Raw genomic sequence first — 19,048 nt, 5'->3', positions numbered from 1 at the left:
GACCATGTTTTTAATTATGGAGGCGACCTCTCGCGCTGAAAACCTGACAGACAAATCCTCGACACGACATCCAGCATCGAACACCCTAGACTCCTGAGGGAGAGGGGACTCCACTTTGAAGTGCTTCCGGAAGGCATTTGCTATGTCGGTCGGTTCGTACATACCGGCTACACTCGCCGGTAGACTCGGTTTCGGGTTCAATTTATTGGTATTTTTCCAAAATTTACTAAAGCATTTTTCAGTATGATTTTGAGCGATAATGTCCATCTTAATTTGTTGCTCATTGTTTTGACAATATTTTAATTTAGCTTTAAACAGTTTTTTAGAGTCACACATTTTATCATGAATAAAACCGTAATTGGGTTTACCATATTGTAACCAAGACTGATACCAAAACCGAGCCTCCCTGTGAGCAACACTCACATGTTTATTCCAACCAGTTATACATTTATGTCTTTTACGCTTTTTCTCCCTATAAGTACTCTCTGCTGATTCTTTTAAAACACATATAATATCATGGTACATTGACGTTAGTATTGTTCTATGGTCGATATTAGAACATGTTTTGTCGCCACATTTAGAAAAATCTGCAGGAAAATCTATTAGACGTAACCTACTATTACATGCGTCAAAATATCTCTTTATTTGGTCATTATCTCTTTCACCCCATTTAACTTTATTATAAGTTGATGTTGAGGTGACAACTTTTGACAAGATTTTATTTATATTACACTCAATTAACAAAGGATAATGATCTGACCAATATACATTATGATTTAAGACCGAGGCATTGACCACAGTATGCCTCGCGGCGCTAGTTACTATACAGTGATCGAGCCATCGGCGGGAACCGTGTGCCTCGCTCACATAAGTATAGGTATCAGTAGGTAAAAACTCCATGTCAATACACGACCACGATTGTTCAGTACAAAAGTTCAATAGTTCATGCGAAAACTGCTCACCAGGATGTGCATTGAAGTCCCCTAATACGAATACCGATTCTATATTGTTTGTTTCAACTAACGCACTTATTTCACCCATACACTCCGCGAAGTCCGTAAGATTAGCCGCCGAGTCAGTAGGCATGTACACAGTAATCACTAACACTGATTTGCCACCGCCAAGGAGAATCTTAATAGCCGCCAAACGCACACTATGGCATTCCACTATTGACACACACGGGAACGCAGACTTCCTCCACAATAGTGCCACTCCACCAAACGGTCTCCCTTTGAGTATACCTTTAGAAGTATCAACCGCTGATTTTCCAGTAAAGGCGAAGTTGTCATCAATAGTCCCCATAGATGGCAAGTCATGTGGTAAGAGCCATGTTTCTTGTAGGGCAATGATGTCCGCAGTCTGACAGAGAAACCTCAGGCAGTCGATCGACCGATGCAAGTTTTTACAGTTGAAACTTATTAGTTTAGTTGTGGCTGCCATCAAATTTTTATTTGAGATCCTATTTGTTCCATGAGCACTCTGGTTTTCTTTTTAAAATCTACGAAACGTCTGAATGCAACTCCTTCTGGCCAAAATTCATCTTGTAAAAATACAGATATTTTGCTTTTCGGGACAAAAACTTTGTAAGAATCATATTCTTTTCTTGTCTTCATATTCATTTTTTCCAACTCCACGGACACTTCAGTTTTATTTTTTATGTAACTCTGAATGTCACTCTCTGTTACATCTTTCGCTATATTATAAATAATAATAAGCAGGAGTTTAAGGTTGCTTTTCCCATGAGGAAAATGAGCGGTGCGAGGATTCTTCCATGGATAGAGACGAACTGATCAGGGAGACAAGTACCAGAGGTAGACCCTTATGTCAATTTTAATAAGTAAGACCTTTAGGTTGCTTCCCAAGTAGCATTTTACTCCATTTAAGAGTTCACATTTAGTTCCAATGTGTACTTAAAGCATTAGTACAGTTCACTCGTGATGTATAAGCTGTATTATTGCAATTAATTACACCTATACCTGTCTATGGGACTTATAGGAGTGTAGACTAGTGTAGAGTTATACTTTTATACGATTGTTGGTGTTATAATACTCTAACAACTATCCTTTAGTCAGCCGTCTGACTAAGAGCATTATAGGAGGGTAGAGATACGGCAACCGCTGTTTAACGGCCTACTTGTACGATGTTATAGAGCTAGAATTTTAATAGAACACACGTGGTCATTTATAAAGCCAAAGGCTGTTATGTTTACTTGTTTTAGACTGTTATACAGCTAGTAGCTGTAGTAGGACTTGTTTGTGATAATTAAAATAACCTTTTTTTACTATCTGTACAAAAGTGTTTCAATGGTTCGCATGTGCACTGTAGGCTGTTAAAAGGACTATATGTGTTGTCCATTAACATCAATAGCAGTTTATTTGTCCACAAGTACTACTCTTATTTGCTTTAAGCTGAACATGAATGTGAATGTGATATTCTATTACACATTTCCCCAAGCCTGTTTTTAGTTGTTCATGGTGGTTCTGTACATGATGCAGAGGAAAATATTATGCCTGAACCTGAAATTTCCCTTCAAAATATACAGATATCAGAGTGTGATGATTGCAGTTCTAGTGATAGTGAATACCATTTTGATTTGGACAATTATTTAACCTTTCGCAAAAAAATAAGAACATGGGCTATTGAAAATCGTATTCCTCATTCCGCTTTGAATAAATTGTCAGGCATAATAAACGAATTTAAACCGGGAACACTACCGTCTGATGCTTTAGGTATTCATACTTGACTATTAGTACCTGGGCTAGGCGATTTAACGGACATTAATAATTTTTATTGCGGATCTCTAAAATTTCAGTATTTGAAAGAATTAAAGATACACAATTGACCTGAACTAGGTACATCTTAAAGCTGTACAGTCACGGAATGAAAAGGTTCGTCAGTTTTCAAATTGATTCCTTCAACGAATCGCGAGCACATATTACCTTTTGAAACTATGTTACAGAATAATCTCGAGTTAGAGAAAATAATCTTTAACTGTTCGTTAGTAAAGTTCAAAATTATTCAGATCAAAGTTGTTTGACGATTTATCTTGTCAAGAAGATTATTATGATTGATAAATTAAAACCTTCTTGTTGGTTCAACCTGCCATTATTATTTATTATAAAATAAAAAAAAAACTATTGTCAATTGGTCAATGTCATCATTGCATTGCACTGATGGGATAGAAAAATAAACAAGCAAAACCTTATTCGTTAGCAAACGTCATATTTATTTAAATGTTAGCAGCAATGTTTCTTGCACTGTTATGTTGGCAGGTTTGACTCTTACAGTACCTAGTGCAAGCGAAAACCGACACTAAGGTGACGAACCTTTTCATTCCGCGACTGTACATAAGTTCACATTAGAATAAATTTATAGACATTAGCGCTGTAGTAGTACAAATGTGGAACTTCATATAGATAACAGCATTCTAACAGAACACATGTGAACCTAATATACGCTCACCGCATTAAATTGGAGTTATAACAGTTCACATAGCCGTATTTCATTTCCACCATTTTGTTCTACATAACCTAAAATATTTACCAAATAAATCTCCAAAATTAATGCAGATTTATCACAAAATTCGCAGATAGAGCGATTGAGTTTTGGTTTCATGTTATAATTAATTACCGTAATATAATTATAATGCCAATACAATATCAAAAACTGAAAATTGTAGATTTCCTCTCAGCCAGTTTTAAATATTTTAAAATGAATATCGTGTTTTTACAGAGGCGCGTAAATATTTAAGCTGTAAATATGTATACATTTCACGATAAAGTTGCATTCCCAATGGCATTAACATTATTAAGTATTTAAAACCCGTGTTATTATTTGCATAAATGATTATCCGCCCGAGTTGTTTCCCTCTTGGCACTCACGTACAAATACCAAACTAATATTAAAATGTGGAAATAATTTAGGACACACGTGAACTTTATGTAGCATTGGAGTACTTTTGCCGGACTTTATAACTTTGAAAGCTGTGCATTTAGCCACTTGTTACTCTTTATTACACTCACGTACGTTGTATGGTTCACACTGCGTCCCATATAGTGCCGTAAGTCAGCCTTAAGTCCGATGTTACTACTTAAACTGCTATTATAATGCTATTATACTGCTAATGTACAGCCATAGTGAACTTAAGGCTGTCTAATTTGTGCCCAAACTGGTTCTATAAAAGCATTATAGCAAGCTATACAGCTCGTATACAGCTGACATACACAGCTTGTGTAGTACATGTGAACGACTAGACATACTATACAGTGTGAGTCACGTTAAAGTGTACATATGAAAATAGATGAAACTAGACCTGTTTTTATCGACAAAAAAGAGGTCAAAAAATTTTTGAGATTTTATTTTTATTTTTTATAGAATTTTTTTTCTTCCAATTACTTATTGTAAAGAAAACGTAATAACTTTTAAACTAAGCGGTAGATCCTGATAAAATAAAAACAGTAATAATGCTAAATAACAGGCGATACTAAAAAAATACATAAAATACACAAAAAAGGCCAACAAATAATAAAAATTGATACTTTTTGAAAAAAAACTGCTTAAAAATTCGTGTTTTTTTGGTTATTTGATAAATTTCTCCAAAAAATGCCCCTATAACCGGTGGTTTTTATTACTTTGTATTATTCTCTATCGTATTACCTTCGTAAAACCAAAAATCGCATGTCTCTATCCCTATCATGCGATTTTTGGTTTGAGAAATTTATCAAATAACCAAAAAAAACACGAATTTTAAGCAGATTTTTTTCAAAAAGTATCATTTTTTATTATTTGTTGGCCTTTTTTGTGTATTTTATGTATTTTTTTAGTATTGCCTGTTATTAAGCATTATTACTGTTTGTATTTTATCAGGATATACCGCTTAGTTTAAAAGTTATTACGTTTTCTTTACAACAAGTAATTGGAAGAAAAAAAAATCTATAAAAAATTTAAAAAAAATCTCAAAAATTTTTTGACCTCTTTTTTGTCGATAAAAATAGGTCTAGTTTCATCTATTTTCATATGTACACTTTAACGTGACTCACACTGTATAGAGCCCCGAATGCTACTTGGGTTTTCCACCAAATTCATCATCATCAGATCATTTAGTCTCCACTACAGGTTGACGATTCTTTCTAATTACCAGAGGCAAAAGACAAGATTTTACCCACACTCCCCAAGCTGGCCAAATAGATTGGGTAGGCCCTTATGTCCCTACTACTAATTGGTTTTCCACTTAAGAAATGCTAAGGTGCGACTTGCGAGGGGTATGTTTCTCAAGCTACATTCAAGGCAAGAGATGCCTCCAGGCAGTGATCCAAATTAAGGAGGGAGCGTTCACTAAGAGACCGGCGGCAGAAGTAGGCTTTTAATGTCATCATCACCAGGTAATTTAATCTCCACTGCAAGAGCAGGACCCTTCAAATTTATCAGAAGCAAAAAGCGAGCACATATTTCGTGGAAAAGCAGCTTTAGGTGCGTATCAAAAAAGAACCCTAAAAATTCTTCATATTATTGTTTTACCATTCGGAAATCTTAATCTATGATTGAAATTGAATCTAGATTCGACCTTCGCTCTGTAATAAGCACTGACATTTGTCTCGCTATTTGAACCTAAATTATACAAATAATGCAACCCCATTCCACAATACTAATCATTGCCACAATAATCAGACAAAAATAGCTCAACAAACGGTATAATAAGACCGCTAATATCTTGGCACGGGCGAGTCCATTATTCGTGTGTACTCGTATAAATCAAGCTGACTCAGCTTTTATTGTTGGTCTACGAAGAAATGGGGGTATCAGTACAGTCTGCGTCAAATATACTTACAACCCGGTTGAATTAACTGCGCACCTGGTAGCCGTGACGTCACATCCTCGCTCTGGTTTCTGCGATAAAGAATCGCTTCCAGCGAAGTGCGCAGTTGACTCGATCGGGATCTCATTAATGATTATGTATGCTATGGTATCAATTTAAAGTAAGTATAATATTACCTTTAAATGGTACTATTTTTAATTATCTTATATTAGTCATTTAGTTTTTACGATCGCTCAGAACAAATCATTCCATACTCGCGAGTCAAAAAGTTGACAATTCAACCTTATTCCAATTGTAATAAATAATAATAAATAAATAATTTATTATTTAGTTTTTTTATAATTTACATTGTAAAAAAAATATTAAAAATAAGAAGGAAAATGAATAAAGAGATAATAATAAATAAAAATTCTTTATTTCAGACAATTTTAAAAGTCCATATTAAGCGGGTTCAAAAATAAACATACACACTGTAGCGGTAAGCAAAACTCTTTGCGCCGGGTATAGGCTACGGCGGTTGCGATGGTAACCGGGTTGTTGATGTGAGAATAACGTCAGGTAGTAAAATAGGAGATTTTACAATATATTATATTTTATTCAAAAGTGACTACGTGAGTTTCCATATTAAGCCACGTACCCTTTATTGGTGACCCCGATTTTCGTCCAATTTGTCTACAACTGTACTGCTTAATTGCTGCAACGGACAAGGACTACTTTTACACCTCAGACCTGAACTCCCGACCAAGGGTCGAGTAACGAGTTCCAACTTCATTTTGGAACCGCATCACCCCGTGCCCGAGCTCACACCTAGAAGTTGACACACAATTTGTTCCGTGTTGCTTGCTCCGTGCTCCGTGTTCCGGGTTGACACACCACGCCGCGTTCACCACAGAGGGAAGAGGCGTTCACCTGCCTTGTGAATGCTGAGCACCTACCTGTTTGCTGGACAACGCGACAGATTGCAAGTTTTTGAGTGTTTTTGTTTAATTTATATTACAATATTTAATTAACTATATTAATGTAAATAATTTTGTGTAATTGTGTACAGTTGTTTATATAGGGTGGTTATCTTTAAAATTCAGGTCTAGTTGCAATATTGTGAGCCGTAGCTATACAGGGTGCATTTTGTTTTTTATTGGCTTTGCGAATGTTGTTTTAGCACCGCTACCCCTTCACCGTTTTTTTATAATTTGTGTTCGTCTTGAGGTTTCTTTTTTTTCATAATAGTGTATTAACATGTCGACACAGGATTTGGAACGTCAGATTTCTGAATTAAAAACCAAGCTTGATTCCTTACAGTGCCCATCACAAGCTTCACAGGTATCTGCCGTGTCGGTTAAATTGCCACCCTTTTGGGCCGACAAGCCTACTACGTGGTTCGGTTTAGTTGAGGCACAATTTCACATAGCTGGTATTACTCAGGACATCACCAAATACAGTCATGTCATTTCCATGTTAGACACCCGGGTGGCCGATGAAATCGAAGATATAATTGCGAGCCCACCAAAGGAAAACAAGTACGAGTGTCTCAAGGCTGAGCTTACGAAGCGGTTATCGACTTCGAGGGAGCAGCGGATTCGTCAACTTTTGGACGAGGAGCAACTGGGAGATAGAAAGCCATCACAATTCCTGCGGCATCTTCGCTCGCTAGCGGGCGACGTTCTGCCTAATGATGATTTCTTGCGGGAGTTGTGGTTAAGACGCCTTCCACAAAGCGTCCAGGTAATTTTGACAGCGCAGGTCGATTTACCTCTCAGTAAAGTGGCTGAAATTGCTGATAAAGTTATGGAGGTAGCTCCACCTATTATGGGATCTGTCGTGGATGCCGTTGAAGCGAATACGCCGACTTTGACAAGTTTAATACAGCGAATTGATACGTTGGCTGAAAAAGTAGAGGCTCTACGCTCTAGCAACTCTAGTATTCAGCGAGGTCAATCTTTGTCTAAGTCTCCAGAGCGTGTTAACAAGCGGCTTTGCAGATTTCATAAGCGTTTCGGTGAAAAGGCTCACAGGTGCATTTCTCCATGTTCTTGGGAGGAAAATGTCAATAAAGCAAAAAACTAGACAGGCAGTCATTGATGGCGGCATCTGACTGTCTAGATCCCGGCCGCCGGTTATTTGTTACTGATGTGTCATCTAAGCGTCGTTTTTTGATCGATACTGGTTCTGACCTCTGCTGCTTTCCGCGTTGTCTTCTAAGAGGAACTCATTCCTCTTCAGATTATGTGTTAGGTGCAGCTAATGGGAGCTCAATCAGGACCTATGGCACAGTGACTCTACGCCTTAATCTAGGGTTACGCCGGGTCTTTCATTGGAACTTTGTAATTGCCGACGTCAGCATACCAATAATTGGATCTGATTTCTTGGCGCATTACAGTCTATTACCAGACCTTTGTAATAAACGACTAATAGACGGAACTACTAATTGCTCGACTGCTGTTTCAGTGGATAAGACTTCACAGGCCAGTATTAGAGCGGTGTCCATTAATCAGTCACCATTTTCCGAGATTTTGCTCGAGTTTCCAGATCTGACTAAGCCACCTGGCTTACCGCGAGTTGTCAAACACTCTACAGTTCACCACATTATCACAACTGAAGGCCCTCCGGTTTCGAGTCGCCCACGCCGTCTAGCTCCGGAGAAGCTGTTAGAGGCAAAAAGAGAGTTTGATGACATGGTTGCCTGCGGGACAGCACGTCCTTCAAGCAGTCCGTGGTCTTCTCCTCTTCATATGGCGCGCAAAGGAGAAAATGGTTGGCGTCCTTGTGGGGATTTTCGCGCTTTAAATGCCAGGACGGTGCCTGATCGATATCCTGTGAGGCACATTGCTGATTTTGCTAACACGCTATCAGGATCTACTATATTTTCAACTATAGACCTGGTGAAAGCGTACCAGCAAATTCCAGTGAACGAGGCAGATATTTGCAAGACGGCCATAACCACTCCTTTTGGGTTATTCGAGTTTCCTTTCATGACCTTTGGTTTGCGTAATGCTGGACAAACGTTTCAGCGTTTTATTGACGAGGTCGTGAAAGGACTCGATTTTTGCTTCCCTTATGTTGATGACATCCTTGTGTACTCCAAGGATGCAGTCCAGCATGTGCAGCATCTTCGTACCCTGTTTCGTCGTCTTGTTGATTATGGTGTGGTTATAAACACGTCTAAATGTGTGTTTGGTGCGCCTGAGGTAACCTTTCTAGGTTATCAGGTGTCCAAAGAAGGTATTCGCCCTCCATTAAAACGTATTGAGGCCTTAAGAGATTATCCTTTGCCATTGACGGTACAAGGTCTTCGTCGTTTCTTGGGCATGATAAATTTTTACCGCCGTTTCATTCCACAAGCTGCTGCATTTCAAGCTCCTCTGATTAATGTTCTAGCTAATACCAAACTTAAGGGCGCTAACCCCGTTCCTTGGACACTGGAACTCAAACTAGCCTTTGAGAAATGCAAAGAACATCTGCAGAACGCAACATTGCTTGTGTATCCGGTTTGCAATGCTCGTTTAGGCCTGTTTACTGATGCCTCATCTGTACAGGTGGGAGCTTGTCTCCAACAGCAGGTTCACGGTACGTGGCAGCCTTTAGCTTTCTTTAGCAAAAAGCTCACTGCCCGACAAAGTGAGTGGCCGGCCTATTATAGAGAATTGCTAGCTGTTTATGAAGCGGTTCAACACTTTCGACACGTGTTAGAGACGCAACACGTAACAATTTACACAGACCATAAGCCACTTATCTACGCATTTGCACAGCGGCGTGAAAAGTTACCCCCTGTGCAATTAAACCAACTGTCCTTCATTTCACAGTTCACAACTGATGTTGTGCATGTGAAAGGGGAGGAAAACGTAGTGGCTGATGCTTTGTCGCGTGTAGATGCCGTTAATTTGGAAAGTGATTACGTGGCATTAGCCAAGGCTCAATCTGTTGACGAAGAGCTTCCGGAACTTGAAGAGAATTCTTCACTGAAGCTTGAAAAAGTGAATATTCCTGGCGCTGATGTTCCGATTATATGCGATACTTCAATTGGGAAGCCTAGGCCTTATTTGCCACCTGACTTTCGTAAGGCGCGTTTTTTGATGCTTCATGGTTTAAGTCATCCTGGCGTAAGGGCATCTACACGTCTGATGGCTGAACGTTACGTGTGGCCTGGTATGAAGAAGGACTGTCGGAATTGGGCCCGTTCCTGCATCAAGTGTCAACGTAGCAAGATTAGCAGACATACCCGAACACCTGTTGGCGACTTTGATCTTCCTTCCGGCCGGTTCAAGCATATCCACGTTGACATTATTGGCCCACTTCCACCTAGCAAAGGGTTCCAGTACTGCCTTACTGCCGTTGATCGATTTACACGCTGGCCGGAGGCCTGGCCCATCAGTAACATAACGGCCGAGGTAGTTGCTGAAACTCTTACTAGGGAGTGGATTGCTCGTTTCGGTGTTCCGTCTGTCGTAACAACTGACCAGGGGAGGCAGTTTGAGTCTGCTCTCTTCCAAGATTTGATGCGGTTTTGCTCAGCAGATCGAATACGCACTACTAGTTACCACCCCTGTGCTAACGGCTTAGTTGAGAGAATGCATCGACAGCTAAAGTCAGCTCTCATGTGTCACGGCGATTCCTGGTGCAATAGCCTTCCAGTTGTTTTATTAGGTATGCGTTCTGCGTTGAAAGAGGACTTACAGACTTCTGCGGCAGAATTGGTGTATGGGGAACCATTGCGTTTACCAGGGGAGTTTGTTTCGCATGCCAAGACTGATCGTGTTGAAGATATTAAATCTTATGTCGCACAATTGCGGAAATATGTGGCTGATCTGAAACCTTGCTCACCTGTACGTCACGGTCAACCGAAGACATTTGTATCACAAGATCTGGCAACGACTAGCCATGTGTTCCTTAGAGATGATATTCCAAACAGACCTGCTTTGAAATGCCCATATTCTGGTCCGCATAAGGTACTTAAAAGGGGTGATAAAACGATAAGTCTTGATGTCGGCACGAGGAATGTTTCTGTAAGCTTGGATAGGGTTAAGCCCGCTTTCATTGATGTCGATCCATCTGCGATTGCATCATCCACGCGGGTGTCTGTAGCATCTCCATCTTCGTCACCACCGTCATCGCCTCATTCATCACAACCCGCCGCAATTGTGCCTCCTCTACCAATCACGAAGGCTTATACCACTCGGTCAGGCCGTAGGGTGAGGTTTAAAGTCCCCGCAGTTTCATAAGTTTTTTTTTTCCTTTTTCTTTCTTATGGGGGATCCAAGTTTTTTTAGTTATTTTTTTTGCCGTGGGCTATCTTTCTTCGTGGGGGGGTAGTGTAGCGGTAAGCAAAACTCTTTGCGCCGGGTATAGGCTACGGCGGTTGCGATGGTAACCGGGTTGTTGATGTGAGAATAACGTCAGGTAGTAAAATAGGAGATTTTACAATATATTATATTTTATTCAAAAGTGACTACGTGAGTTTCCATATTAAGCCACGTACCCTTTACACACAAACAATAACAAATTCAAAAACTTATACCCTGTGCAGAGACGGACCATCATGGGGGTGGATAAGGCCCCGTGATCAGTCTCTGCACAAGACACTTACATAGCGGCGATGTGTATCTGTCCGCTAGGGTCCTCAGAATGCTGTTGCGACTGGTAATAAGGGATACAGATTTCTTGCGTATTATGGCGCTAAACCCGTCTGTTTGGTAATCCGCAAACATCCCTGATGCGCTACAAAAACGAGGCAGTCTCAACAGCATCCCAAATATATTATTGGACGCGCATAAAGCCGTGTTGCGAGCTTTTTGGCTACTTTGAATATCACGAACTATTTGACGCTGACTGTACATGAGATTACATTGTCATTGTAAAATGGTATCTGTTACAACTGCATAAGATATCATGGCTTCTGTATAAGGCTTGGGGAACATTGGAATTAATTTCTGGCAGCATTCATTGCCTAGATTCACAGGGTGTCCTAAAATTAGCACATTGTACTGACACCGCAGGTATAGTCTGGTCGCCGAGCACGTAGAATTTTGTCCAATGACCCCAAGCTACCCATCCTTGTCGCTCGCGCGTAATTATATTGCTGTCGCGACTGTGCGACTGGCACCCGCAGTGAGTGCGAGCGCAACAGCAACATAATTACGCGCGAGCGATAACGATGGGTAGCTTGGGGTCATTGGACAAAATTCTACGTGCTCGGACACCGGGCTTTAGATGCTAGCAAAGACACATCGAATAAATCTAATATGTCCGTAGAAAAGTTTCATGAGTTTTGAGATATGACCAATTTTAATTGATCTTTAAAAGGGAGAAATTAAACTTCTTCGAAGCGTTTTAGACCCATCTAACGACAGTTTAACTTTCTCCCGGGACAACTTGACCTTCACTGGTTGGGTTTTTATTGGCGGTCAAGCTGTAAATTCTGGCTACACAGGAGTCGCAGCGAGAGGTTGGAATAGTCCCGTTACACGTTTAACATTTTGCAGTCAGTAAAAACCCTTTTTTAACTACATTTTTTTTAAATCCACAGATAATGCACTCAATCTGCGTAGCCGTCCGTCACCTCCACGACTCGAACATAGCCCACCGGGACATCAAACCAGAGAACTTGCTCTATACGAGTGCAGAACCAAACGCGGTGTTGAAACTGACAGACTTTGGATTCGCTAAGGAGACCCTGACGCCCGCTGATACGCTACAAACGCCGTGTTACACGCCTTACTATGTCGCCCCTGAGGTATGGAATTTGAACTCTAAATTAAAGATAACAAATCAGAATTTTCATTGGCAAAAGTAGGTTTCACTAGGAAAGGTAAAGGTCCCATGAGTGTACCTTGCAGAGTCCTTGCGCTATAAACGTCATGCTACACGCCTTACTATGACGCCCCTGAGGTAAGGAATTTGGGCTTTAATACAGAGATTACAACTTACAATTTCCATAGGCAAAAGTTTGGGATTTACTATGAAAGGTAAAGATTCTATGTGCGTACCTTGCAAAGTCCTTATAGCAGACTATGGCAGTTTTAACCTTATCCCAATAATCTCGTTACAACATTCAGAACACAAATTCCCTTGGCAAACCCCTAAAAATTAAACACTTCTTGTGGACTATAACTTTTTTTAAAAAATATAACCGACTTCAAATGCGTGAACACAAAAAAAAAACTAAAAATTAAAAAATTTTGATAATACCTATTCAACAAAAAAATAATCGTTCAAATTGGTTCATATTCGGCGGAGATATTGCGTATAAAAAAGTTCATCCCCAATTTTCCACCCTTGGGGGTGAAATATTTTCTTCAAATTCGCATGAAACCACCCTTTTGATAATACCTATTCAACAAAAAAATTATCGTTCAAATTGGTTTATAATCGGCGGAGATATTGCGTATAAAAAAGTTCATCCCCAATTTTCCACCCTTGGGGGTTGTTTTTTTATTATTAAATTTAAATGGGACCACCCTTGAGGTATTACCTATACGCCGAAAAAAGATTTGTTCAAATCGGTTCATAATTGACGGAGTTATCATCGTTATCGGAGTTAGAATTGAGAACCTCCTCCTTTTTTTTAAGTCGGTTGAAAATATGTATAATAACTTCAAAAATCACTGTTCCAGGTACTAGGTCCAGAAAAGTACGACAAGTCATGCGACATCTGGTCGCTAGGTGTGGTGATGTACATACTTCTGTGCGGGTTCCCGCCGTTTTACAGCAACCACGGGCTTGCCATATCGCCGGGGATGAAGAAGGTATGTGTTGCCATATTCGAAAATGTTTTTGAAGTCATTTGAAGAATTTTAATGAACTTTTTAGGGAAAATATTTGACTTCAAAATAGTTTCCTTTTTTGTATTTCTTTTCATTATTTTAAAAAGCACCAAGAATTAACAATATTCTGAATCCTACTTCGTACTTTATTTAAAAATGTGGTGAATAAAATGGTTTGAAATTGATAGACGGCTATTTGTTTTATTTTTTCTCTATCACGCTTAAAATACTGAACTGATTGAAATGAAATTTTGGGTAGAACTAGTTTTATAACCAATAAAAACATGGAAATTTCTGTGACTGTGACAGATTATTGGGTCTGCTACGGTCGAAGTCGCGATCAAAATCTAGTATAGTTGTTGCAATTCACGAAGGCGAGTGAGCTTTACATGTGTGTTGGCTCGCTAATGTTCGTTTCTCATAAGTTTTGATAGACATTACACTATCGTTATGCGCATGTACGTACACGTACACACAAGTAAAGCTCACTCGCCTTCGTGAGTTGCAAGATACCTAAAACCTATAAAAAGATATCTTTCCTAGGAAATAACACTAATGGTCCTTCGAGCCGGATAAATATGAGTGTAAAATATATAAAAATATATGGTTTTAATTTATATTGGCTTTGGTAATTACAATGATAGTCCGTTTAGTTCGAAGTTTTTAAAGTGTCTGTCATAATAATAATTAAAATATTTCTCTCCAGCGCATCAGGCTGGGCCAGTACGATTTCCCCGAGCCGGAGTGGTCAAACGTGTCGTCCGAGGCCAAGAATCTCATCCGCGGCATGCTGTCCGTGGACCCGGCCAAGCGACTTACTATCCACCAGGTATACACTTAAGGTTCAATTTTGATTGGAATATTGCAATTATACCGTTGCCGTCAAGCAAACATCGTTTATCGAATATCATCGTTAAGAACTTTGACCAACCACGACAAAATATTTATTAGTCGATTTCTGTTGCTTAAGATGAGCGCATTGAGTATCAAGCAATTTGTTGTCATGTCCACTAGTTTTATTTTCACGAAATCCATGATTATTATGGATTGAAGTTGAAACATCAGCAACAAAAGTAATATAGTTAAAACACCCTATTTATTTTGTAGAGCTGATAGCCGCTGGGACAGGAATGTTTTGAGTGGCGACCACGAACCGAAGACGTAGCGTGGGTAGGCCTCCCACTAGGTGGACCGACGATATTGTGAAGGTCGCGGAAGATGCTTGGATACTAGCGGCGCAGGACCGGTCTTTGTGGAAGTCCTTGAGGGATGCCTTTGTCCAGCAGTGGACGTCTTTCGGCTGAAACGAATGAACCCTTATTTTATTGTCTTGGTCTTATTACTCATTAATATGATCGACTCATACAAGTCGAAATAATATAAACCTCTAGAGGTCCATAAGCAGAAATAAATCTCTAGGATTTTGGTTACCAGAAATTAATTAAAAAATGCCTGTTTCACTTGATCTACCATTTATAATATCCACTTTGTCCACAGGTGATGGCCAGTCCCTGGGTGCGTCAGTACACCCAAGTGCCCCAGACGCCGTTATACACCCATACATTATTACGAGAGAGCGGTGACGCGTGGGCCGAGGTTCAGGATGAGATGACACGCTCCTTGGCAACGATGCGCGTCGATTATGACCAGGTAACACACATTGAATAAAATATAATATAATATTGTTTATTTGGCACACAATAGAAGATAAATAGATGCATAAACATGTACATTTTTGTAGCTTTTTAGCACCGCCTACTCAATATCTCTGTTTTGCTCAAGGTCAGCTGGTAGAGAATGACTTATGGCATTAAGCTCGCCTTTTTGTACTGAACATTGTTGTGTGTGCAATAAAGTCTTTAAATAAATAAATGAACAAAAAAAAGAAACCTTATCACAATTTTTAAATAGCTTTGAGTGACCTGTGCCAAAAAGGTACCTGGCTCAGCATTAGTCGTGACATATAGATGCCACGACACTGGTTTTTAGCAAAGACCTTTGGGGCACTGGGGTCGCCGTAAGCGTCAAAACTAAAACACAGATTACCTACTACAAAATTTCATTAGCCATGTACAGAGATTAAGAAACACAACGCTTCGCATATGTCAAATTAAATCAAATAGTTTATTCAGTACATAGGCCTTTTCCAGGGCACTTATACACGTCCCAAATATAGCTTGCCCTACCACCACTTCGAGACGACATATGGGCTGGTGCTGAGAAGTTGCGGAAGAAACTCAGTCACCTTTGTCAGCCTCTTTTTCAATTAAATAATGTGATTGAAAAAGAGGCTGTATGTATGAGTCTATAAATACATATACATTTATACATAATAACGGAGTCATATACTTGATAAAATCCTACCTTATAAACATAAACACAACACTATGTCAAATACACAAAGAAAAATGACGAGACAAACATACCATATCCACATTGATGATACCTCTTCAGCTTACTACCAAATACCAATATCACCAAAACTTTATTAATTAATCGTGTTATCTTTACAGGTGCAAATAAAAGCCCTCGAACAGAGCAACAACACGTTACTAAACAAGCGGCGGAGCAAAGTGAGAGCCTGAAGCCAGTAGTGTAAGCTTATAAACGCATTTTACCTGTTTAGCTAGACGATGTTATCATATCCTCACCATAGAAGCATAACGCCAAGAAACGCGAGTGGAGCAAAAGTGGCACTTCAAACTATAGGTATTACTAGCGCTTAACTAAGTCTGCCTGAGGTATAGGAGTGGCAGGGAAGGGGTGGCATTAATAATAAATAAATAAATATTCTTGGACATTTTACACTGCGCTTCTAGTCCCAAACTAAGCAAAGCTTGTACTATGGGTACTAGACAACGGATATAAACATACTTATATACTTTTTTTTTTTGTAAATACATACATAATATTATACATAGAAAACACCCAGTCCAATACAAACAAATATGTTCATGCACACAAATGTTTGTACTGTGCGGGAATCGAACCCGCAACCTCCGGAATAGTAGTCCGATTCGAACCACTACACCAAACGGTCGACAAACATTAACATTATGACGTGAAAAAGCATACAAATCTAAAGCAAATCTGAAGTCTCGTTGACGTTTGATGTCAACAAAAACGGAGGCTCTTTTTATCCCGTGCCGCTTCCATACCTCAGGTACTGACAAAACACCCTCCCGTGCCGCTTCCTTACCTCAGTTACTACTGAATTATGCGCTAGATTAGATTGTTGGCTCAGTTTTTCCATACGTTTCTGACTGGTCAAAATCTTGTAAGATGACATATGATTTTTGCCTCACTTTAGACGAAGCGCTTGCATGAAGACTATCCATCTAGGCGTTATTAATCTAAGAACCTCACGCTAGCAGTTATTGACACCTTATTAAGACTTAAGTCTATACGTCAGAGCGGTAATGTACTACGTCGGATCCGAATCCGATCCTTAATACCTTCCGGAGTAGTCGTAGAACTATTTTTTACGGACTAAATCCGATATCTCTAGTTAGTTTTCTAGATCCGTATTTTAACGGATTCGGTTCGGATATAGTGCAAATCCGCTCTTTCTTACATTGTTAATATGTTTTGGAATCAGGTTGTGACGCTTATACTTGATAAATATTATATATTTTGTATACAAGATATAATACGTACGTCATAGTTCTTGAGAGCGATACCAGAGCGTTACAACTTGACATTTGTTAAAACGTATTAAAAACGAATTAAGACAATCCAGTTACATTTTCGTTAATAATTGTGGTTTATTGGATTATTTCTTGATTGCTTATTAAATTTAATGTTAGCTTGGACTTACAAAACGCAATATCACAAAAAACTGTATAAAAATAGTTATATTGTAACTTGGCATCAAATATTTGTATGTAACTTCAAGTTATTTGTACTTTCTCTTAGATAAGTTATGAATGATCCATCATTCGATACTGCATCAATATCGTCATTTAATTTTTGACGATTTTCATTAGAAATAATTACTTTGTATATTTTCTGACTCTAATAAAAATTACCTCTTACTTACTTAATTAATAAAAAACATCACAAAAATATTGACACAATTTTCAAAAATATATTTTTTTTATTATTAAAACATTATTCTTATGTAATGAAATCAAATGACATCACATCTTGTTCACAAACAGCTGTCTATGTCAATTGTAATTCAAAAGTACATCACCATTTATTTACAAAACGTGCAATTAAAAAATATACAATCTATCACAAAATATATATTTTATTATACAAAAATATACACGCGAAGTTTAAGTATACAAAAAAATTACGGATACGCAACCTAGGTGGAAAAAAATGTAATGTTTACAAAAATATATCTTACATAATATTTATTTTTGTGGTGCTGTGCTATACATTATATTCTAGGCTCGTTATAGTTTTTACTCCTAGGAATATTTTAATGAATTGCCTATACATAGCATCCAAAGGCTTACACTAGTTATCTTTATTATTTTGATGTACGTACCTATATGTATAATGTTTAGCTATCTTAAATAACATACCTACATAATATGATGCCACCAAGGTGTCCGAAATTGTGAAATGTGTGTATAAATATGTGTCTTTATGTCAATTAAATATACATTAATATTAAAACGTTTAGTGTTGTATGTCGATCAATATCTATTGATTATTTTTTGTTATAACGTAGTACAACGTTTGATTACCTTAAAGACGCATTTTTTTTTGTATATGCCTACACATACGAGTATACATTTTGTTTTAAAAATTCGCCTAGTTGTCATATAGATGTTCTTTTTTGCTTTTCCACGTTGTTCTTAGCACAATGTTGTTAAATCTAACCTATACTTGTTAAATAAGTGCAATATACTATTGTATACAGTCAGCTTTTACGTGTATACAGTTTTACATGTTTAAATTAAGATGTATAAACTATCATGTGGTTGACTGTATGAAATCCATTGGCTTATTAAATTAATTTCGAGAAAAATATATAATATACAAAATATTGTTAATTTGCCGTCCATTTTAAGAGAAGATATTTTCATATAAATGTATTTTTCATATATAAAATCGTTCGCTTCTATGTGTAACTAAAAATATAAGTCACAAATTTTCGGGGTGTGGAATATAATTGTATACATTTATTGATTAATAAATATTTTGACTTGTGGATTAAAATTATTACTGAACGAAATTCAATACTCGATTCAATTTTAAGCATAGATTAAAGCGAATATCAGTCTGGTCAGTCTATAACTTCTATAGGTACCCCATTGATTTCAACATTGAGTTTTTGGTGAGGTGAAATGTGCATTATAATGAAATAGTCTCAATTGATTCTGGTTTTTCTTCGGACCATGTGTTTTAATTTAAAGTCCGGTCGCTGAGCACGTAGGATTTCGTCCAATGACCCCATCCTTATCGCTCGCACGTAATTATATTGCTGTCGCGACTGTGCGACGGGCGGCCGCAGTGAGTG

At 38.4% G+C, this 19,048-nt stretch overlaps 1 protein-coding gene across 1 annotated transcript in view; it reads left to right on the top strand.

Annotated features, from left to right (window-relative positions):
- The window catches only part of LOC135085704 (MAP kinase-activated protein kinase 2), a 43,915-nt gene extending 27,571 nt beyond the window's left edge, over positions 1-16,344 (top strand). Inside the window, exons 4-8 of the mRNA XM_063980518.1 lie at positions 12,336-12,542; positions 13,423-13,554; positions 14,279-14,401; positions 15,070-15,222; positions 16,086-16,344. Coding sequence (XP_063836588.1) covers positions 12,336-12,542; positions 13,423-13,554; positions 14,279-14,401; positions 15,070-15,222; positions 16,086-16,157 — 687 coding nt within the window. The 3' untranslated portion in view covers positions 16,158-16,344. The remainder of the gene's footprint in view (positions 1-12,335; positions 12,543-13,422; positions 13,555-14,278; positions 14,402-15,069; positions 15,223-16,085) is intronic.
- The last annotated feature ends 2,704 nt before the right edge of the window (positions 16,345-19,048 follow it).

Source organism: Ostrinia nubilalis, chromosome 29, assembly GCF_963855985.1.
Source record: "Ostrinia nubilalis chromosome 29, ilOstNubi1.1, whole genome shotgun sequence".
NCBI classification, from domain to species: Eukaryota; Metazoa; Arthropoda; class Insecta; order Lepidoptera; family Crambidae; genus Ostrinia; species Ostrinia nubilalis.
This window is presented reverse-complemented; position numbering and strand designations above follow the sequence as displayed.